Here is a 22,011-nt window from a genome sequence, read left to right as displayed (position 1 = left end):
CTACTTTACTCCTTCTAAATTAGGGCTTAAATTTCGCCTCGGGAAATTTTGGGTTGTTTAACCTTCAAGATAAAAGCTCTAAAAATTTTTTCTTTCATATTCAATAATAGTTATTTTCGTATCAAGGGCGCAAAATAGGTGATTGTGGCGCAGGCGAGATTTAGGAAACCGAGGGGATGTATTTTAAGAAAATAGTTTTATTGCAGTTATAGAAACAGTAATTCAAGTATTTAGAACAATTGTTTATAATTTAATTCAATCGTTAATGACTTTTGAGATCGAAAAAAAATTATCTATACCGCTTTCAGTTTTATATCCCCTCTGATATAAATTAAATTACTAGACAAAAAGTATAAGTTGCATAAGTGTGTGTGTGTGAATGTAATACTGTAATATATTATAAACAGTAAAATTCCATTAGGCCTTCTGGACGAAAAGAAGCGGGCGTAAAAGTACTTTTACGCCCGCTTGCCTAACCCCGAGCGACAATGAGATACTTTGGGCCCGCTTTAAGTGCCCGAAATGACATACTTTTCAGGCAGGTAGGATAAAAGATTTTTTTACAGAAAGAAGTCTAATTCTAAAAAATATAATTGAAAATTAAATTTTGTTTATTTTATTTTCTTACAAGCAACATGATTATATTAAAATTTGTTTGTTGTGTTTGTGTTACACACATTCGTAAGAAAATTTAATTTAATTGCATAAAAATAACAATTATAATTAGAAATTTTTGTATATGTATTAAAATTGTTATGTGGATAGGTTCAAAAAAAAATTTTTATAGTTTATTTTTAACTTTACGATTATGTACAAGATGTAAAAAAATAAAATTAATAACGTAAATAATATAAATATATAAATATACTTTCATTACTTACTAAATTCTGCAATATGCAAAAATAGATTTTCTAAAAATGAAACAGAACAATAAAATATCACGTCTAACCACATTCATTGACAAACATATTTTATTTCGTATACTTCTCCCGCCCCGGTTGAAAGGTGTGCTGTCGCGCGAGTTCAATAAGCCCGCTGCTTTCTCGCTGTGGGTTACCTACGATCCCACAACGAGAACTCAGCCGATCCAATGAAGGGGTCACACTTCATTTAGGAAAGCTGCGCCACTCGCCGGCACAGCATGTCACCCAAATTTTTTCAGTGTAGGTGGTGTCCCAGTAGGAAATTCTGTATTATCTCTGAGTGTAGTCTACGTCATCTGAATTATTTTTAATTTAAGTTTTTTATAAATATGAGTTTATGTTTAATAAATTAAAATTGTTTAAATTATTATGGAATATATACAATATTATTTTCCCGTTTGTAATAAATAATAATTATTTAAACAATAATAATGTTAAATTGTAATAACAATTCGGATTATCCGAGTTTTCGCCTTATCCGAGATAGGTCCGGTCCACATTAGCTCGGATAACCGGAGTCCTACTGTGAGTGACTATACACCGCAGTGAGAAGAGAAACATTGTCATGTGAAAGTAAGAAACTTTTCTCATCGATGAGTGAGTGAAATCAAGGTTGCCAACCTAGAAGACGTGTTGGTAAGGTAGGTATTGAAAAGTTTCTTAAGAAAAAATTCAATACCTACCTTACCAACACGTCTTCTAGGTTGGCAACCTTGATTTCACTCACTCATCGATGAGAAAAGTTTCTTACTTTTCGCATGACAATGTTTCTCTTCTCACTGCGGTGTATAGTCACTCTGTAACTAAATTTTTTGAAAAAAATGTATATTTAACCCCCCAGTAAAAAAAAATAATTGAGAGTAAGGAAAAATAATTGGGAGTTAGCTTACTTTGTATTCGGTTTGGCGTCTAAACCGTGTAGGGACGTTACGGCCAATTATTTTTTCTTATCCTGAATTCTTTTCACCTGGATTGTTTGAATTGATGTTTGTTGATCAAAATTTGCAATACAAATGAATAGAATGCATGTTCCAAAGTGTCAAAATGCCGATTTGGAATAAGAAATGTGAAATTTTATGAAAACGACAAAATGTGAAATATGACAGATTTATCGACAATTTTACCATGTGAGTAAGATTCATATGTTATATGTTCATATGATAAATTTACCATACGAGCACTACTCACATGATAAAATTGTCGATAAATCAGTCATATTTCACATTTTGTCTTTTTCATAAAATTTTACATTTCTTATTCCAAATCGGCATTTTGACACTTTGGAACATGCATTCTATTCATTTGTATTGCAAATTTTGATCAACAAACATCAATTCAAACAATCCAGGTGAAAAGAATTCAGGGTAAGAAAAAATAATTGGCCGTAACGTCCCTACACGGTTTAGACGCCAAACCGAATACAAAGTAAGCTAACTCCCAATTATTTTTCCTTACTCTCAATTATTTTTTTTTACTGGGCCTTCGTCTGTAAACGTGGGTCATTAAAGTCCCACTGTGTTTTTAATTTGTTAATGTACTCAAAAAAATTCAAAAACAATTATGGTACCTTTTACAACCCTCAACTTCTTATATTAATCATAAAAATGCTAAAGAAATGTATTGTTGGATTTATTTTTTATAAACAAATGGAGAAAATCAGTAAAAAACAGCAATTCATTAATAAAATCATAACTTTTTAAAAAAATAAGATATCTGACCGTTCTAAACGGGAAATTAAAGGTTAATTATGTGGCTTTAGGAAAAAAACTATTTGATTTTATTTATTTAATAATAAATGCTTAAGTTTGGATAGGTAAAACAGTCCATAAATTATGTATTATGCATTGGTAAAAACACAATTTATTTTTAAAAAGTTATCAAATTATTATTATTTTATCTTATTATATTATTTTAACGCTTTAGCCGTTTATATATACATGTTTATAAAACTGACTGAAAAAAATTTAGTTATGCAAAAAACACGATGAAACAAAAAAAAATTTTTGCTTAGCTGCGATTCGAGTGCACGCCGTCTGTAAACGCCCAGGTGCGAATTGTCGGTCGGGCCATGATTGGGCCAACCTTGTGAATGGTCGTACCAACTTTGTCAGCCAAAGGTCGGCCGAAATAGCGAATTGATAACGGCCGCCAACCAATGGCTGACAAAGTTGGACCGACTATCGGTACCAAAGTCGGGCCATCTATGGGCGCCAAAGTTGTGCCGACTATGGTGACGAAGGTCGGCTTGACATTGGTAGTCTTTGTCGGTCCACCTTTGGTAAATATGGTCGGGCCAACTATGGGTGCCAATGTTTGGCCGACCTTCGGAGAAAAGTTTAAAAAATGATTATTTATTTCTACAATTAATATACATAGGGTATTATCTTAAATTCATAATTTATGTGTTGCTTACATCTTAACAATAAACGCAATCTTATACATACATATTTAAAATAACTAACGCTTACTGGGATCGAACTCGCAACCTAACGCACCGAAGATTACTACGCTAACCACTACGCTACGCTCGCATGGGAACTTAAGAACAAAAATGATTTTATAAGGTGCAATTAAAAAAAAATTAAATTTGTAATTTATAACGATAAATGAATGAGATAACCTTTGTAACTTTTCAGTAAATCAATTACAGCTAAATCGATTAAAACATAAAATTTTTTATCTTCATTATGGTAATATTGAAATCTACTTGATAATGGTCGGCCCAACTGTGGGCCACTAATTGGCCGACTTTCTCCTCAGAAAATTTAAATATTATTATTATTAATTGAATTAATTATTAAACACATTATTATTACATAAAATTATAGAATATTAAACTGAATAAAAACAAAATTATTCATGACAACGATTTTTTCTGTGACAAAAAATACCATTTTTATAAAATAAAAATCCTACTTAATTCTATATAAAAAATTACACAAAAAACTAGTCAAACGGTGTTCATTGAAAAGTCCATCCACAATAATCTTGATATATACCGACTGCCGACAACCATCGGCCCGACTTTGGCCAGAGTTGGCCCGACCTTTTAGAATTAGGGTTTTTGAACTTTGGATGCCATAGTTCTGCCGACCATCGGCCCGTCTTTGGACAGAGTCGGACCGACCTTTTAGAATTAGGTTTTTTGAACTTTGGCAATCACAGTCGGTCCAACTTTGGGTGAAAGTAGGAATCAAAGTCGGGCCAACTTTGGCTGCCGAGGTTTCGGCAGACATAGATGGACCGACCAAGGCCCGACGTACCAACTATGGCTGCCGACCTAAATTCGCACCTGGGCGTGGGTCAAATCTGTCCCAGCGAAAATATTTAAGTTTATTGTAGCTGTCAATAAAAGACTAGGATCGTCACCTTTGGGCGTTAGTACTCTTTCCTACGTTACTTTTGTAGGTGAAGACAGCAGCAGGTTCTAATTACTTCTAAAAAAGATATTTAACTAAACAGTTTTGGCTGGGATACAAATGACCCACGTTTACAGAAAAAGGGTTAAAATTCCTTTTTGCAATAAAATATTTATAGAAAATGTAAATCTACAAAAAAACATTTAGCAAAACTAATTTTTTTGTAATTTTAAAGATTATAAAAAATCATCGAACTTTGAATTTATCAAAAATATTTATTTCTAAAAATTTAATATTAATATTTTAAAAATTTTACTGAAAAATCTTATTTTTTCCCTGTTAATTCACAAAAAAATTGATTTCTCTCGTTATATACATTCCGTCAATAAGAAAATCCATTCGTCGATAATATCTTTTTTATCCCAATAATTTCTGCCTTTTCAGTATAAAATATAAGTGACAAAATAGTCAATATTGTAATCATAAATGACACGACATAATCAATTTTTCACGGCATTTCCAGCGGCAGCGGTTATTTTGGCAATATCTAGAATTTGGTTTTAATTTATGTTTTTCTTATCATCATCACTTTTTTGGTGAAATTTTTTTATGGGGTTTTCATTGTTGTTACCGATAACAATCGAACAAATAGTTTTAAAAAGTTTATTAAATTTAAAAATTAACTTAGCTAAATTGTTTTGCTGTATTAGATAATAATTATGAGCTGCCTCAGTTAAAAAATCATTATTTATATAACATCAAACTGATTTTTCTCTGTGTATAAAAGAATGATAATGTGAAAATTAGAAATATATTATTAATTTATTACTCCACGACGTAGAAACTACACGCGCGCTATATTTTAGCTGGTAAAATCAATAAATATCAGAAAATTAAATATACGGGAAAAAGTCTAATTTGTGTTACAGGCTAGTTTTTATCTCCCTTGTTTGCATTATATCCGCCTAAGTCTATGTCTGTGATTATTTTGTCCGGTTAGACGGTTGTATATAGACGTAACGTTCATTTTATTATAATTATTAATATTATTCATATTATTAGTCAAATAAAGGGAGATCCTTTAGATTTATATAGGGTCTATCCATTATATTTCGACTGAAGTTGTTGCTGACTAATTTTTAAAAATTATAATATATCGATTTTTTTCAAAATTTTTTCAAAAAAACTACTTCTTATTACGATATTTTTAAGCCTAGCCCGATAATGAGCAAACGATTTTTTACAATATTTTCGTAATTTTTCAAAAATTTTTGAATTTTTTAAAAATATTTTTGGGTTTTTTTTATATTACGTACTTTTATGTATTTTGATGCGCTGATTACGAAAATTATAGTGACAATACACAAAAATTTGATTTTTATGGTGAAAACCATAAAAAAGTCCCAAAATTTATAGTTTTTTTCGTTTATTGGGTAAAATATGCAAAATTAAAAAAAAATGCATAAGATAAGAAAAATGTATTTTAATAAGATCTATGTCTTTGTTTAAAAGTTTTTTTTTAATTTTGCATATTTTACCCAATAAACGAAAAAAAACATAAATTTTGGGACTTTTTTATGGTTGAATTACAACTTTTTGAAGTAGAAAAGTTAGGTACGTTATTTATAGATTTTTCAAGAGAGTGAAGTATATTACTCGCTTGAGAAAGAGAGAAAACACGACAGTGAAGTGAGCTGTTGATTAGTATAAACTAGTAGCAAGGAACTGAGCACCACTGGAGCTGAAGATATACCTTAAATATACCATGTGTTAAATAATTATTATAACAGGATAAGAACCGATGAGTGTAAGTTAAAGTAGCGACAGATTCATGTGCGTGTCAATGACTTTTTTCAGTTTAAATAGTATAACTATTTCTAGAGATATGCCTATATTTGTATTAAAAAAAGGCGGTCACAAATTAGTCAGTAATTACTTACATTTTCGGTTTGTTTACATTTGACGAGTAAGACGTGGCCTTAATGTGAATTCAAAAAATATAATATCAAAAACGACTGTATTACATTCAGGGTAGCCACAAGATTGAGTTATCAATTTTCCTGACATTTGTTTAGAGTAAAGAAAACCTAAGAAAATTTTTGTAGAAAGTAAAAGATCCTGTTTCTTCTATCAACTACTGCCCAAATACTAAAAATGATTTTTCATAGGATGTGGTTTCAAACTATTTTAAAGTTAACGAATGTCATGGGCGTCTCAATTTCTATAATCTCGCACTGACAAAAAATTTTTTTCCCTGACTTTACTGATATGTGGCCACCCTGGCTACAAAATGTAATATATAACGTATTAAGGTCGACATTATTTAAAGGGAATTTTCTGCTTTAGAGTTAAAAATAAACACACTTTCTTAAAATTTATTTTAAAAACAGTATGCGCCACCGAAGATTTTTATGTACACGGACTGCCAAAGGCTATACCTGGGGAAACCCACAGTTTTTTGTATTATATAATACAAAAATGACTTAAATTCATTAAGGTTTCTCAATATAATTGTTGTGTGTTAACAAACAATGTAATTTACTAATGTTGCGATGAGTTTTGCATCAATTTATTAAAAATTTGTAAAATTTTCAAATAATAAACTCATATGGAATTGCTCATATGTATATAAAACACCCCACTGTGAAAAGGACCTTAGCTGCAAAAATATGAATTGTTAGTTTTATATATCACTGAGAAAAATGTTTAGTCACAGCAATTAAAATTTGGTTGGGCCAACAAAAAGTTTTGTTGGTATTTAAGCAACCAAACTATTTGTTTGAGTCAACCAAAAAATTAGGTTAAGTGTTTTTTGTTGGCATAACAAAAATGTTTGGTTAGCTCAACCAAATTTTTTTTGTTAGGTCAACCAAAATGTTTGGTTGATGATACCAACAGTTTTTTTTTGTAAAATTAAAAATTTTATTATACCTTATTATCTCGTTTCTTTTTATCTTCTTTATTTGTTTCATTATTTATTTATTATCAATTTAACATTGAATTTATATTTATCCAATTGAAATATTTAAGGTCCTTTGAAAAATCTCATCTCCGCCTGGGATCGAACATCTGTTTTAAAACTGAAGGTCGGGAGCTCTAACCACTGGACTACCCATCCTTGTGATAGATTTAAACTAACTGAGAGTGAATCAAATTATATGGTTGTTGCAACCAAATTTTGGTTAGGACAACAAACGATTATTTGATTTTTTAGACCAAACTATTTTGTTGTGTTAACCAAATTATTTTGTTGTCGTAACCAAATTTTGGTTGGAATTTAAAAATGTTCAACCAAATAATTTTGTTGGCCTAATCAAATGTTTGGTTGAGATAACTCTACGACTTTGTTTTAGCCAACTAAAATTTGGCTACAAGAACCAAAATTGCCTAACCAAACAATTTTGTTGCAAACACTAAATTTTTTTTCTCAGTGTATGAATATCAATAAATTTTGAGTTGTTCTTTTACATAAAAAAGTCAAAAATTGTTTATGGTTAATTACTTTTTGTGTTATTAACGATTAAACATGGGCATATTTGCGCACGCGACATATCGGCATACGATTGTCGTATTCCCACTATCTAATACTTTTTCCCAAGAAGACTAGAACCAGGAGGTGAAACTTCCACGCTTTACCGCAGTGAGTAGTGGCATGGTAAGCGTGCACACGGTGGGCGTGTCGTTTAAGTTCGTGCACTGCTAATAGAACGAATTTACGAATTCTGCGCATACTATCCATGTAGGTTTTGAAGGGGAAATTTCGTAGCAAGCAGCTGCAAATGTTTGCGTCTGCTTGGTTAGGTAAATTATATAATAATAAAATGCTTGGTCTGTCCTTCTGTCCTAACTTGAAGTTGGCCTTTTCTGATTTCACGTGTTTTTTTGAATAGTAATCTTATGACGTGTCAAATTTTGACAATTCTTTTTCTTATTTTTGCCAAAGTTGTATAATTGTGTTTCCAAATTTCGGAATAAGTTTCTTTAAAATTCCAAATTCCAAAATTCAATTCACGAAGCTGCACAGTGGGCCAGGAACGAGTAATTCCTGGCAAAAATTCATATCGCTGAAAGTATAAGAAATTTAAAAATTTCAATTATGCTTTCTACTGTTTTTGGGTACGCTGATTACGAATCTGACATCAAATTTTCAAAATTCAAAATGGCGGATCCAATATGGCGGACGACTTTTTTAAAAATTTATCCAATCAGCTTAAAACTGATTACTCGGGGGTTTTCGGGGTCGCTGATTACGATTCTGACATCAAATTTTCAAAATTCAAAATGGCGGATCCAATATGGCGGACGACTTTTTAAAAAATGTATCCAATCAGCTTGAAACTGATTACTCGAGGGTTTTCGGGGTCGCTGATTACGAATCTGATATCGGATTTTCAAAATTCAAAATGGCGGATGCAATATGGCGGACGACTTTTACAAGATTTAACAAATCTACTTAAAACTGATTGGTCGTGTGTTTTTAGGGTGTCCAATTGCAAATCTAAAGTCAGATTTTATGTATTCAATTTTAGAAAATCTAACTCTCATAATTTTATGTTTGAAATTTACGTTTAGGATTAGCTGCTTTTTTAAGCACTCAGGATATGCCACGAGAAGGCTCCTAATCCGATTTAACATCCCGTTTGTTAGTTTTTTTGTGATTTTTTTTATTTTATTTTTTTTTTGTTTTTTTTCTTTTTGTTTTCATTTTGTTTTTTAATTATATTTTTTTTTCGTTTTTGCACACTTATATTTATATTAAAATTTAAATAAAGACTTTGTAAAACTTTGTATTTACAGGAAAGTAAAGAAATTCTATAATTATAAATTAGTCTTTAGTATCATGAATATTTAAATTTAAAGGCATTTTAATATGCAAATTAATCTTCGTTATCAGATAGCTCTATTTGATCTAATTCATCTAGCATTATGGATAAATCAGTTTCGTTCATTTCATCATCGAGATCAGCATCATCATTCTGGATTGAGTTGCACAGACTTTCAGTATCGGAAATTAAAAATAGGTTGCTTACCTCTTTAGGTACTGACAATAATTGTTTGTGTTGGAGTCGCGAAGAAAGATTCAAAGAAGATATTTTGGGATCAGATGTATCCATTGCGCGATTGAAAACATCCTCCAAATTGACTGTACGATTATGCTTCCTACTAAAAAACTGTCTATAATTTTTATAATTTTTATTACGAGCTTCAGATGCCTCCTCTCCAAGCATACCTACTGGAAGAAGAGACGTACTTATTATTTCAGAACCGTGGATCAAAATTTTGTGTAACGTTGCTGGCATGGGGTACCAATAATAATAATTAATATAAATTTTTGCAGTGGCAGTAGCAAATTTATCGAATTTGTTGCAGTCAAGAGGACACTTCGATGACAAAGCAATCAAAATAGTTCGAAAGTTACAAACTAATTGTGAATTAAGGCTTAGAATTTGAGCAAACAATTTTGGATTCGAAAAAGCTCTGCGGGCTGTATTGCCATCATTCGTAGTTCCAGAACCACCAGGTTTTGGTTTATCTACTCTTAATCCTAATTCTTTCCAAAGCGATTCTTGAATATGTTTTTTTCGTGTCTGAAAGGATTCTTTTTGCAACTTAGTTCTCATCTGCCAAACTTTCACATTAAGTCTATAGGCGATATGTAAACATAATTCTAAAAGACGAATCCAGGCATGTAGTGGACTAATTCCGTGTTGAAGAGAATTTAAATTTGGCAAAAATATGTCTTTTTGTTTATTCGAAATGTCATTAAATGTCTTTGGAGTTGCATGGCAAATCGCACAAGTTTGCATCGATTTTGTACCCGTTATAATATTTAAAACTTTGCCGTCTATCAATGTTAAGAAAAGACAATAGTGAATGAAAACATGATGGTTTTCGTCTAGCGAAACTTTATAAACTTCCAGCTTGTTAATTTTATTTTCAATGTTATTTTTTTCTGATAAAATTACGTCTGCTGTTTCTTTAGTAAACTGTAATTTCAGTGGACGGCAAAATCTTGCTGATTGTGATGACTCATTGTTCCATATTATAACATTATTATCAGTCAACAATCGTAAAGGTATCAGCGTGGTAGCGAATAAATTTTGATCACTTTCTTCCTCATTTGTAGGTAAAGTTTTATAGTTTTGTTTATACGCAGAATGGCCGGAACTTCCATCAAAACCCCAGGAGCACATTAAAAGAATATTCATTTCTGTTATCTGACTTTCATTTAAATAAAGAATTATAGACTCATGTTTAATTTCAATAATCCTTTTCGAGGTGTGATTGAGTAAGGCTTGAAGATCTACTTCGGCAACGGTTTCAGTTATTGAAAATGACTCTCTTGGTGGTCTGCAGGCGAATTTAGCTTCTCTAACATTATTATACGGAGGCCATATATCTGCTTTAGAGTCTTTTGAGGCTAAACGCATTTTTACATATAACTCTTTGGACATAGATCCATCTAGTAAAAATGCTAAAGCTTCTTCGGCAGATTTTTTCTTGATTTCAATTTGTGGCTTGTCCAACAATTTGCGAATTTTACTAGGCTGTTCAGGTGTTTCTGAAATGTTTCTAAGAATTTCATTTAAGTCAACCTGCTTAGAGTGTCTTGCCGCATAGCGACATGCCATTATTAACTTTTGTGGATCGTGATTATTTTCAGCGCTTATATTTGCAATTTCTTGTCTTTGAGAGCGATCCTGTTTGAAATTAAATTCTTTTTTTGGACGGCCAGGGCCTGCAGCCTTTACTTTCTTTTTTAAAAGTAATTCCTTTGTATTTATATTAAAAACAGAATTTAGCCAATCTTCGTTTTGAATTAAAAATCTATCTTGCTTTCTATTTGCCTTGTTTAGTTTAATTTTGTACTTCGATCTTAAGGTTCTTAATGATATTCTCAAGCGATTCTTTGCTTCTGAACAAATATTATTTGGATCACATTCTAATTTTTCTAAAATGTATCGAATGACAGACTCGATATCATCTTTAGAATTATTTATTTTTTCTAAAATTTCTTTTTTTGTAAAAGTGACCATGTTTTAAACAGGCGATATTATGAACATTACGTATACAATTCAAATTAAAAAATAGAATAGAGACAACACAACATATATAGTCTAACGTATGTTTTTTCACGCAACGCGCTATATGAAGCAGTAGCAGGCGACGCTCCTCAGCGAGCGCTATATAACAAGTGCTGCGCGCGCAGATTTTGCTTGATTTATCTTGTAAATAGAAAAACGCGCAAAAAGGCGCAACTTTTTCATACAGAGTATATTTCAAAGGATAGATCCACATAAAGAAAAACTTAATATCTCGTGGAACGAAGGGGAACGATAATTCGAAAATGTGTGCAACATTAAAAATCACATTTTTTTTAGGAAAATGAATTAAAAATATATATTTACGACTATTTTGAAGATCACTGACAATTTTTTTGGGCTTACATAACATTATTAATTGAGATAAAACAATATAAAACTTTATATTATAGAGAAATAAAAATTTATTAGTTCTTGAAAAAAACTTATTTCAACGTTACCTGCACAAAATTTTAAAATACATTTTCTTATCGACAACATATTTTTTAACTGAATGCTTTGAAACTTTGGTAAATACTAGTTAAATATGTCTTTATTAAGAATAATTAATTATATTTTTGAAATTCCAAAAAGTGTTTTTTGCCACTTTTTGGTCTTTCCCGGCCCACAGTGAGCTGAAGTACACAACGTTTACCAACGAAATTCTTTTTAAAGTTGTATATTGATTCAAAAATTGTACAAAAAATGTATGATGAGAAAAAAGATGCGCCAGGAAATTTCGTATAAGATAGTAATTTGAAAAACATTTATTTTTAAAAATTAATTTTTAAGGTACCAGGTGCCAACGAATACCTATTAAATATTAATTATAAAAACACAGGCCTCGAATCAACTTAAAGACACAAAAAAGTCGTTTTAGTCGATTTATATTCAAAAAAAAAAGTGGATTTGTTTTTTATTTTAACAAAAATATTTTACAGATTTTTAAATAAAATTTTTTTTTTTTTTTAATAATAATCCTTTTCGAAGGGTTAAAATTGAAATTTTTAGAAATAATTAAATTTCAAAGATATTGTTAATTTTCAAACAATTATTAAATTTTCCAGAACTGAAAATAATTTATCAAACAATTTTTGGAAAACATTTTTTAAATTTAATTGAATTTTCAAAGATTTAAAATTGAGATTTTTGAAATTAATTGAAACTTTAAGTGTTTTGTAATTAAAATTTTAGATGATTTCACTAAAAATTTATTAGAAAATGCGGACAAAATACAATAATTTGAAAAATGGTTTCAGATAGTTGAATTTTCAAAGAATATTATTAAAATAGTTAAAAATAATTGAATTTCCTTAGAGTTATAATTGAAATTACTAAATTTCAAAAAAAAAAAAAATTTCGATGTAAAATTTTAGAAATAATTAAATTTTAGATGCTTTTAAATTCAAATTATTGAAAATTCAATTAATTTTGAATTCCAATTTTTGAGAATAATGAAATTATATTTGATTTTAAATTGAAAATTTTTGGGAAATAATTGAATTTTAATTGAAATTTTGGATAATAATTTAATTGAAGTTCATTTTTGATTGAAAATTTGGATAATTAATTTTGAATAGAAATTTTAGAAAATAATTGAACTTTATTTCATTTTAAATTGAAAACTTGGTAAATAATTAAATTTTAATTGAAATTTTGGATAATAATTTAATTTAAGTTCATTTTTGATTGAAAATTTGGTTAATTAATTTTGAATAGAAATTTTAGAAAATAATTGAATTTTATTTCATTTTAAATTGAAAACTTGGTAAATAATTAAATTTTAAATTGAAAATTTTGTATAATTATTGGATTTTTAATTGATTTTGAATTAAAATTTTGAATAATAATTGAATTTTAGTTTATTTTGAATTGAAATTTTTAAAAAATAATTAAATTTTATTGTGATATTTTTTTTTAAAAATTATAAACAATTGTTAAATTTCATAAAAATTTTAATTGAAAAATAATTTTGATATAATTGAATTTGTGATGTATTTCATTAAAATTATTAAAATTAATTAATGTAGTGAAGAATCATTTTAGTTTAAAATTTGTTAAATAATTTAATTGAAGAAGATATGATGAAGATCTACATTTTATACTAGAAAAATGTATTTTATTTACATTTTTTTCAAATGTTAAAAAAAATGTCGCATTTTATTAAAAGAAGTCGATAAAAGTCTTATTTTTGAAAAAAGTCAGAAAAAGTCGTATAATCCGAGGCTTGTAAACATATAATTTTCATTATTATCATTTAATATGTAATAATATTCTAATAAATTAAATTATTATTGATAATATTAATCTTTAATTTCTTTATAACAAACAATTAAACACTCAATTTGGCGCGCTTGGGCGCGTTTAATTTTGCTAGTTACATATAATTAATTAAATATAATCGCATCAAAAAATTTATGGGTAAACCATTTGCCATAACCGCATAAACAGAAACTTAAAAACAGCGTCTGCTACATTTCAAATATCAGTGTCAAGAAAGTATGCGCAGAACACTGAAATTCGTCTGAATAGCAATGCACGAACGATAAGCCACGCCTTCTAGTGGCTTGTTTGCCACGCCGCATCTTTACAACGGAGTTTCCCCTCCTGGTTCTAGTCTTCTTGCTTTTTCCTCTGCGTCGTCATTCATGGGGAATCCACATTTCGACCTAAGAAGCAGAAGCGGATGAATTTCCGTAGCGACTATGCGTTTTTAGGAATGGGGACTATTGAAAGAGCATCAGGTAGATGGCGCAGTGGGGGTACGGCCCACGATTTTGTCTTCATGAGAAACCGCTGTTAAAAAAACCAGCCCCTCTACTTTTCACTACTACCATACTCGCCATATCCATGTGAGTCTCTCGTTTTGTCCAACATCGGCTAAGTCCCCTTACAACAATATGTATTAGTATTTAGTGGGGCTGCTTTTCCCTGGCAAATCACAACCAATCAAATTTCTCTTCTTTATTTGCTTTTTGTAAGGTCTCTTTCACCGCGAAGTGTCATATACATATATATCTCTACAAACTTATGAAAATGATATGCACCTCTCGTTTGAATGTTGCTATTTGCCCAAAGGACTTTCTGTCTTCGTAATGGCGCGTCCCATGCTTCATGTTCGTCATCAGATGTCGAAGGTGATAAGGATCTGCAGAATGTATTATAGATAATAAAAAAGGAAAGCAAATATTAACTTACCTTTATTAGACAGCAATCATGTGTTAATTTTAGTTTAATGATTTAGGAAAAAATATGTACATGACGTAGAATAGGCAAAATAAGACTTGAATATAATTTGCTAGTTTACATTTAAAAAATCGTATTTTAAAGTAACTTACCCAGCTTTTTTTTTAATTTTTGTTGGGTCATTCATGAATGCTGTATCAAAGAAAGGTAATTCATGATGGATGTTAAACGGTAATTTATAAACTTGAGGTGGCTTCAATGGACCTAAGTAAGAAGAAGGTCTGATTCCGGGGTCAATCCTTTCTAAAGGAGTTCGTTCATTGATCATTTGTAGTTCCCCCACTATCGCTTGATTGAATAGATGAACCTGTTTATAATTAAGAAAAATAAGAATATTTAATTGATAATTTAAATTTTTTGCAGACTGATATCAAAAAAACAACTATTTGCATCCTAGCATGAGCCCTCCTTATTGAAAAAATATACGTATATTTATACGTATATTTATACGTATTATTATACGTGTTTTTTCAATAGGGCTAATATTAATTTTAGACGTTAAAAATTTTATGAAAAAAATTGTTTAAGACAATTTGTTATAAATAAATTGATAATTTTATAAAAAATTATTTGCGCTTTTCGTTTCTACGTGAGAAATTACTATGGGAATATGTATCATTTGAATTGCTTGTCTGTATAGCTACCCACATAGCACGACTTCTTGCTGTGAGGTTACTGTAAGGATATCTGTAGGGTTTGTAAGGTTACCGTGTAAGCCTGCAGTAAACTTGAGGTCATCTTAAAACTTCCGCCTTACAGTAAGCTTACACAGTAAAGTTAAGGTAAGCTTACACAGTAAGGTCGTGGTAAGTTTACATGGTAAGATTGTGGTAAGCTTACACGGTAAGGTAGTTATAAGCTTCCTTTAAGGTTACTATAAGGTTGATGTAAGGTTACTGTAAACATAGAATTTTGTTAATAAATAAAATTTATTAATATTTATGCGCAGTAGTTTTCTATGGCACATACGGCTGCGCAGTAACTTTTATTTGACAAACCCTATTGGGGTTCATAAAGTACTTTACCAAATATATAATTTTTTATGCAAAAAAATTTATAGTATAATATATATTATAATATAATTATTTTTAATATATTTTCATATTACTTTATATTAACAGTAACCTCACTGAAAAAAAAGTCTGGTTAAAATAACCAGAATTCTGGTTAATCTAACCAGAATTAAATGTTATATATACCCTTACTACTTTTTCTGGTTAAAAGTACTAGAAAATTTGGTTAAAAAATTCTGGTTAAAATTCTGGTTAATTTAACCAGAATTTCAAGTTAATCTTACTAGAATTTTTCTAGTTAAAAATTTCTGGTAAAAAAATTTCTGGTTGATCTTATCAGAAATTCTAGTTAATCCGAGAATTAATTAAATTTATTATTATTATATTATATTATAAAATATGTATTAAAAAAATTTGTATTATGCACATATAAATGCAATCAAATAATAACACCTTTACAATGAAATTCTCTTAATAATGTTTATTTAAATATGATTATTCAGAGCTAAAATTCTGATAAAACGTGTCGAGCACGTTTTCAACATAACCTTCAAACTATTTTCCACACGAACGGGTTTGCCGTTCGTCAACAATTTTTTCACTTATATTATAAAATTAATTAACCTACTTTTAAACAGATCTTTTAATTCTCCGGCCCAATTTTCCAGAGCTTGGTTAACTTTTTCATCCATTCTTGCGATCCGCACGATAAACTATTCGAAAAAGAACAACAGACGCTATGCAGTGTTCGCGAACGCGCGTTTTTAACCAGAATATTTTAACCATACTTATTTAACTAGAACTGTTTAGTCTTTTTAACTATATTTTCTTGTTAAAATAACTAGAAATTTTTTAACCAGACGCATCTAGTAACTTTAACCAGAACTTTTTTTTCAGTGCTTACAGCAACCTTACAGTAACCTTACGGGAAGCTTACAACAACCTTACCGTGTAAGCTTACCACATCCTTACCATGTAAACTTACCACGACCTTACTGTGTAAGCTTACTGTAAGGCGGAAGTTTTAAGATGACCTCAAGTTTACTGCAGGCTTACACGGTAACCTTACAAACCCTACAGATATCCTTACAGTAACCTCACAGCAAGAAGTCGTGCTATGTGGGTATGAGCTGGAACGAGTATAAGTTTATTTTAATTGTTCATAAATTTTGCAGCAATATAACTTTATAAAAAAATTCAAGTAATACATGTTTTCTTAGTAATTTTTCACGTAGAATCAAACTAAAAAATTAGTTTAATAAAAGACACAATTACGTTTGCCGCTTAAAGTAAAATAGTCTAAAAATGACATTTGAGGTTAGGTTATGCTTACAAGAGATGGGAATCTGAAAATTAGTTTAAAAATAAAAGATTGACAGAGGTATTGCGCAAATACGTTATAGTTTTGTACGCGACTCATCAATAAAAACTTATTTTTGCTATTCACTCAGGAACACCGTGATATAGGATACTTAATTTTGGTAAATCATTAAATTATTCTTAGTTACTTCTTTAATTTAAGGCTAGATTGAAAGTTAAGTTATTTAAATTTAAAAAAAACATTTTAGTGTGTATATATAGTAGGGATTAAAAATTTTTTTATAATACTATTTTATAGAATTGTTAATGTAAAGGATGTATTTACTTGCTGAGAGAAGTGGACCAGATCTTGATATCGGGCTGCACGGTAACGTAGGAGGACTTGGAACATGCTCTTCGCTCTCCACTTTTGGCTGTAAAACATCATGAAGTCTTTCGTCTCCTGATCCATATCCCCTTTCAGAAGTGGATTCACTTCCTTCCTCACAGAATGCCCCCTGTATGCTATTTCAACAAAGGTAAAGGAAGACTTTTTTACATAAAAAAATCTTACATAAATTCAATAATATTAGATTATCAATTACTTATTGCTCGTTTCTTTTAGACTAATTAAAAGTACATGTTCAAAAATTTAAATTTAGTTTAAATTGTTTTGTTTAAAATTTGACGCTAGTTGTTTTTACTTAATTTCATTAATTCGATATTTCTCATACAAAACTATCTAGTCTAGCTTTGTTCCTCTAAAAATTATATATCCAAATTAGAAATTGAAGGTGATGGTCTAGGCATTTCAGAAATATATGTAAGCAAGTTACAAAATTTTTTTTCTATGCAGGATAAAATGGACCTTTTTTATTCTGATTTTTTGCAATTTAATTAAACCGTAAGACAGTTAAACTAAAACTTGGAGTTCAGCCAAAGAGATTTGAAATTATATAATTGATATACCTATACATCATATATATATAGTTTCTTACCTTTTTGTATCATCAAAGCCGCTTCCTCCTGTGACATCTCCAAACTCTCCTTCTTTTTTATCGATGCTTTCTTCACTGAAACAATTCCCGTTAATTTCGTTCGGCACAGAGTCTGTGAAGAAAAATCATGATACTCAAAAATATACTTTTATTTTTTATGGAAAAAATGTTATTAAATTGATCTGCGCAAAGTAAGTTAATACTCCTAACGTCGCATCAAATATATCAAAAAATTCGAAACAATGTCGAAGCAAGTGCATATACAAAAATCTTTGAACAAAAATTGCAAACAAAACATTTTATTTTTAAAAAACTTTCAAGTTTAATAAATATCCGCATAGCACAACATTTCTCAACAAGTTTGCAGTGCAATGTTTGGAAGATTGAAGGAAAATAGCGAAATGTTTTTCTTGTGTCAACTTAGAATACCCGATCTCGATTTCCCATCTCACCGAGTTCGTTTTTATAATTTTCTCCTTAATGTTAGGTTTTCAAAACAAGGCAGAGCAACCTTTTTAATTTTCAGCATAAGTTCTCAGAGTAAACTTTTAGAAAGTTTGCGGTGCAAAGTGTGTTGCAACCTCTTGTGCTATGTAGATAAGTTACTCATTTAAAAATGATATAATAATTTCAACATACACACCCAACTCTCTTTTTACTTTAGTAGATTTTGAAACCATTGTCTTCCGAGCAAGAAAAGCTCTTAGCATACATTGGACTTTGATAATTTTTTTTACTTGCGTTTCATAGAGACGTGATAAATATTCTTCATTGTAGTATTTAAGAAAAACTTTGCTTTTACCAATAAGCCAGCCTTCCATTTTCAATCTTAATAATAACAATCGGCAATTATCTTTTGTTATTTCAACATTCTCGTCAAAATCAAAAGCTAGAAATTTATATCTGTAATAATTAATATAATTCTTAAAGTTATGTATATAATGGTCATCGTAGTTTTAATATGCACAAAGTATACTTATATTTTAACAGTTGTATTTGATGTTGGAATTAACATAAAATGTATATTAATTTTATAAATGCATGTATATTAAATTTAAATATTATTTTCTTAATGCAGTAAAGTTTAATCTTGATAAGTTAATTGTCTAGTTATTATTTTACTTGCCTTGTTGGTCACATGACGAACCAAAAACTGTGTATTTAAAATTTAATACACATATATAAAACTTAACATACATGTACATTCCAGTTAGTAGACCAATAGTTATTAAGTCGCACTTCATATCATATTTTTCATGAAATCGTCTGGTTAGTGAAAAAAGCTGCCATTTCAGAAAATAGTTGAAAAAAATTCCATTTCGTGTGATGCTTATAAAAGGTGCCATCTCGGATGATAATATCATGGAGATGACACCTTTTGTAAACATCACACGAAATGGAACCTTTTTCAACTATTTTCTGAAATGGCACCTTCTTCCATATGAAATATATAGTGAGCTTCAATTTTTGTTATTCAATGTCAAATTGTTCCTTACTTTCACAACTTTTAAAATATTATAAAAATGACAATTTTTTTATTAAATGTCCCAAGAAGCACGTAATATATCTTCAATATCAAGGTAATATTACACGTGAGATTCGTAATATAACGCTGTAATATTACAGTAATCTTACAGTGATCTTAAAATGTCCGCCTCAAGGTAATATTACCGGGAATATTACTGTAATATTAACGGTAATATTACAGTAATATTACAGTACTATTACAGACTGATTTGAGTTATTCATAAAGCATAAAAAACGTAAATATATTATAAGTCAATTTGGCTTGTTGGTGAAACTCTGGACTCGTGTGCTTTGAGTTCGGGGTTCGATTCCCTGGATGGGTAGATTTTTTTCGTAAAGAAATGTTCCCATAATATTACTGTAATATTCTCTTGTAATATTACCTTAATATTAGCGCGTAATATTACAGTAACATTACCGGTAATATTAGCTTGAGGCGGACATTTTAAGATCACTGTAAGATTACTGTAATATTACAACGTTATATTACGAATCTTACATGTAATATTACCTTGATATTGAGGTTATATTACGTGCTTATTGGGGTACATTTTACCTCCGTAAAAATTCTTGAAACGGTATTCTGTACGGAAAACCTTGTTGCTTCGCTTTAGCCGTATCAAGAATAGCTAATGCTCTTATTTGCTGTTTAACTACTTCTCGATAAAATCCACGAGGGCTACTTTCAAGATCTGAACGAATGCATCTAACAAAGTGAGTTCCTCCCCCTACAGACAGACTTTTTAAAATTTCAAGACAAGTTGAACGGAAAACTGCTGCACAAGTTCTCATTTTGGACGTCTGCGAAAATTGTCCTCTGGAGATGGTGTTATATTTCTGTTATAATAAAAAAATTAACATAGTTAAAGTTTTTGGTATTAAAATTGTTTTTTAACCTTTTAAAATAAAGAGAACGATTAAACACGGCGCGTTTTACAGTTAAAATTTTGACATAACAACGCTGTTAAAACAAATTCTAATCAATGTTCGTTATATTTTTCATGTAACTTACACATAACGCACATATGTGAATCATAAGTTTAAGCTTCGCTGAATTGCAAATACAGAATTAGGTTAACTTACTCTAATTTTTGTTGTTTCTTGCATAAGTGCAGCTCCCCATTTGCTTCTTGGCGTTTTGTTTGTGGAAGGGTTTGGATGTTCCACAGTGATGGTAAGGTTCCCTGAACGTGTTAGCTGATTGAGAAACAATGATTTAATTATATCAAAAACAGACAGCCTTAAAGTTTCAATCATTTCTGGAGCTAAAAAGTCTCGATTTTTTTCTACTATATCACTTGCATCGTAAATTAACTTTCCTGTATAATGTGCGACGGTGAATTCATGTTTTCCTATTACTTTAATATGGACTGTTTGCGATCTTTGGTTAAGTATATCAAATATATATTGCACATCTTGTTGTTGCCTTGACGCATCATCTATTATGTGAAATAATCCATAGTTTTTGTCCATAAGTTGGTCAAGGGCATCCTTGTTATCATAGTAATGGTATTTTCGCAATGGTACTTCTTCTTCTTCTTGTTCTTGCTTTAAACATTATAAGAAAGTTAATAATCATATATAAAAAATAAACCAGGCTTAGAAGGAATATGCCCTAGTGAGGAATCTTTAAGTCTCACGATTTGCATAATATTGGACGAATCCCATACAGCACCTAAACTTGGCCTCAATATTCTATTAAATTACAACAACATTGCAGAAATAACGGGATAATTGAGGAAATGTTGTCAATATTGCTGAAATTTTGGATGCTGTGAGGGATATTATTATATATTATTATCATTATCTGCGGGAGACTAATATCATACCAACATTATATTAGGTCATTAGCAAATGTTTGGGATGTCCACGCCTAGCAAATATATATATGTATGTCAAGTTTTGGCTATTCAATATTTGATTAACTCGTTCCAGATTGGCGACCAATGTTTAAATTAATAAATAAAATTAATAATAAATTCGTTTTTAAATAATATTTTATTGTAAATTGCCAATTTTAGAAAGTCTTGAAGCTACACTATGATAAGAAAATTGTTTGTAAATTTTGCACTACTTATATAACATAAAATGTGTATTAAACAACAAGAAAGTGCAGAACAAGTCTTCTCTATAGAACTTATCACAACAAAAAAATAGTTGTGCTTTCCTCTGTTAACCTAATCAAGATCCATTAATTCATATTTATGACTACATTGGTTAAAAAAATATTGGAAGAAATAGCTTTCAAAAGACTCAAGTCTTTTGCAAAACTTATTTGAAATAAATAAAATCTGGAAAAAGCAATTTATTTATATTCAATTTAAATGATAATCTTCAAAAATCATTGTAGAATCGAAAAGAAACGCATTCGAGAAAAACGAAATATAGCACGGAAAAATATGTAATTTAAAAAAGATTTTTTTGCCTTTGAGGACAAAATTTTTTCTTCAAAAATCACTATTTTTGATTTTTAATCAAATTTTCAGACAATACTATTATTTTTTTAGATTAAGTGTATTAACGTTATAAAATTATTTATATAGCAAATGAACTAGACTACTCGA

General features: G+C 29.7%; 1 protein-coding gene across 9 annotated transcripts in view; it reads right to left on the bottom strand.

The window, feature by feature from the left end:
- Positions 1–22,011, bottom strand: part of LOC127279794 (neither inactivation nor afterpotential protein C) — an 80,247-nt gene that overhangs the window by 7,636 nt on the left and 50,600 nt on the right. For 5 of the 9 annotated variants that reach the window (XM_051302368.1, XM_051302370.1, XM_051302373.1 and 2 more), the window contains 7 exons: positions 20,531–20,995; positions 20,004–20,284; positions 18,564–18,823; positions 17,921–17,995; positions 17,269–17,447; positions 14,703–14,917; positions 14,412–14,512 (listed from right to left, as the gene is read on the bottom strand). In XM_051302368.1, coding sequence (XP_051158325.1) covers positions 14,412–14,512; positions 14,703–14,917; positions 17,269–17,447; positions 17,921–17,995; positions 18,564–18,823; positions 20,004–20,284; positions 20,531–20,995 — 1,576 coding nt within the window. Of the gene's footprint in view, positions 1–14,411; positions 14,513–14,702; positions 14,918–17,268; positions 17,448–17,920; positions 18,033–18,563; positions 18,824–20,003; positions 20,285–20,530; positions 20,996–22,011 lie in introns of those variants that run through there. The other 4 variants (XR_007842696.1, XM_051302369.1, XM_051302375.1 and 1 more) reach the window with 2 other exon arrangements.

The sequence above is a fragment of the Leptopilina boulardi genome, unplaced genomic scaffold, assembly GCF_019393585.1.
Source record: "Leptopilina boulardi isolate dan_hultmark-lab unplaced genomic scaffold, ZJU_Lbou_2.1 LbouV2_223, whole genome shotgun sequence".
Taxonomy (NCBI): Eukaryota; Metazoa; Arthropoda; class Insecta; order Hymenoptera; family Figitidae; genus Leptopilina; species Leptopilina boulardi.
The sequence above is the reverse complement of the archived record's forward strand: the minus strand, read 5'-3'. Positions and strand labels throughout refer to the sequence as shown.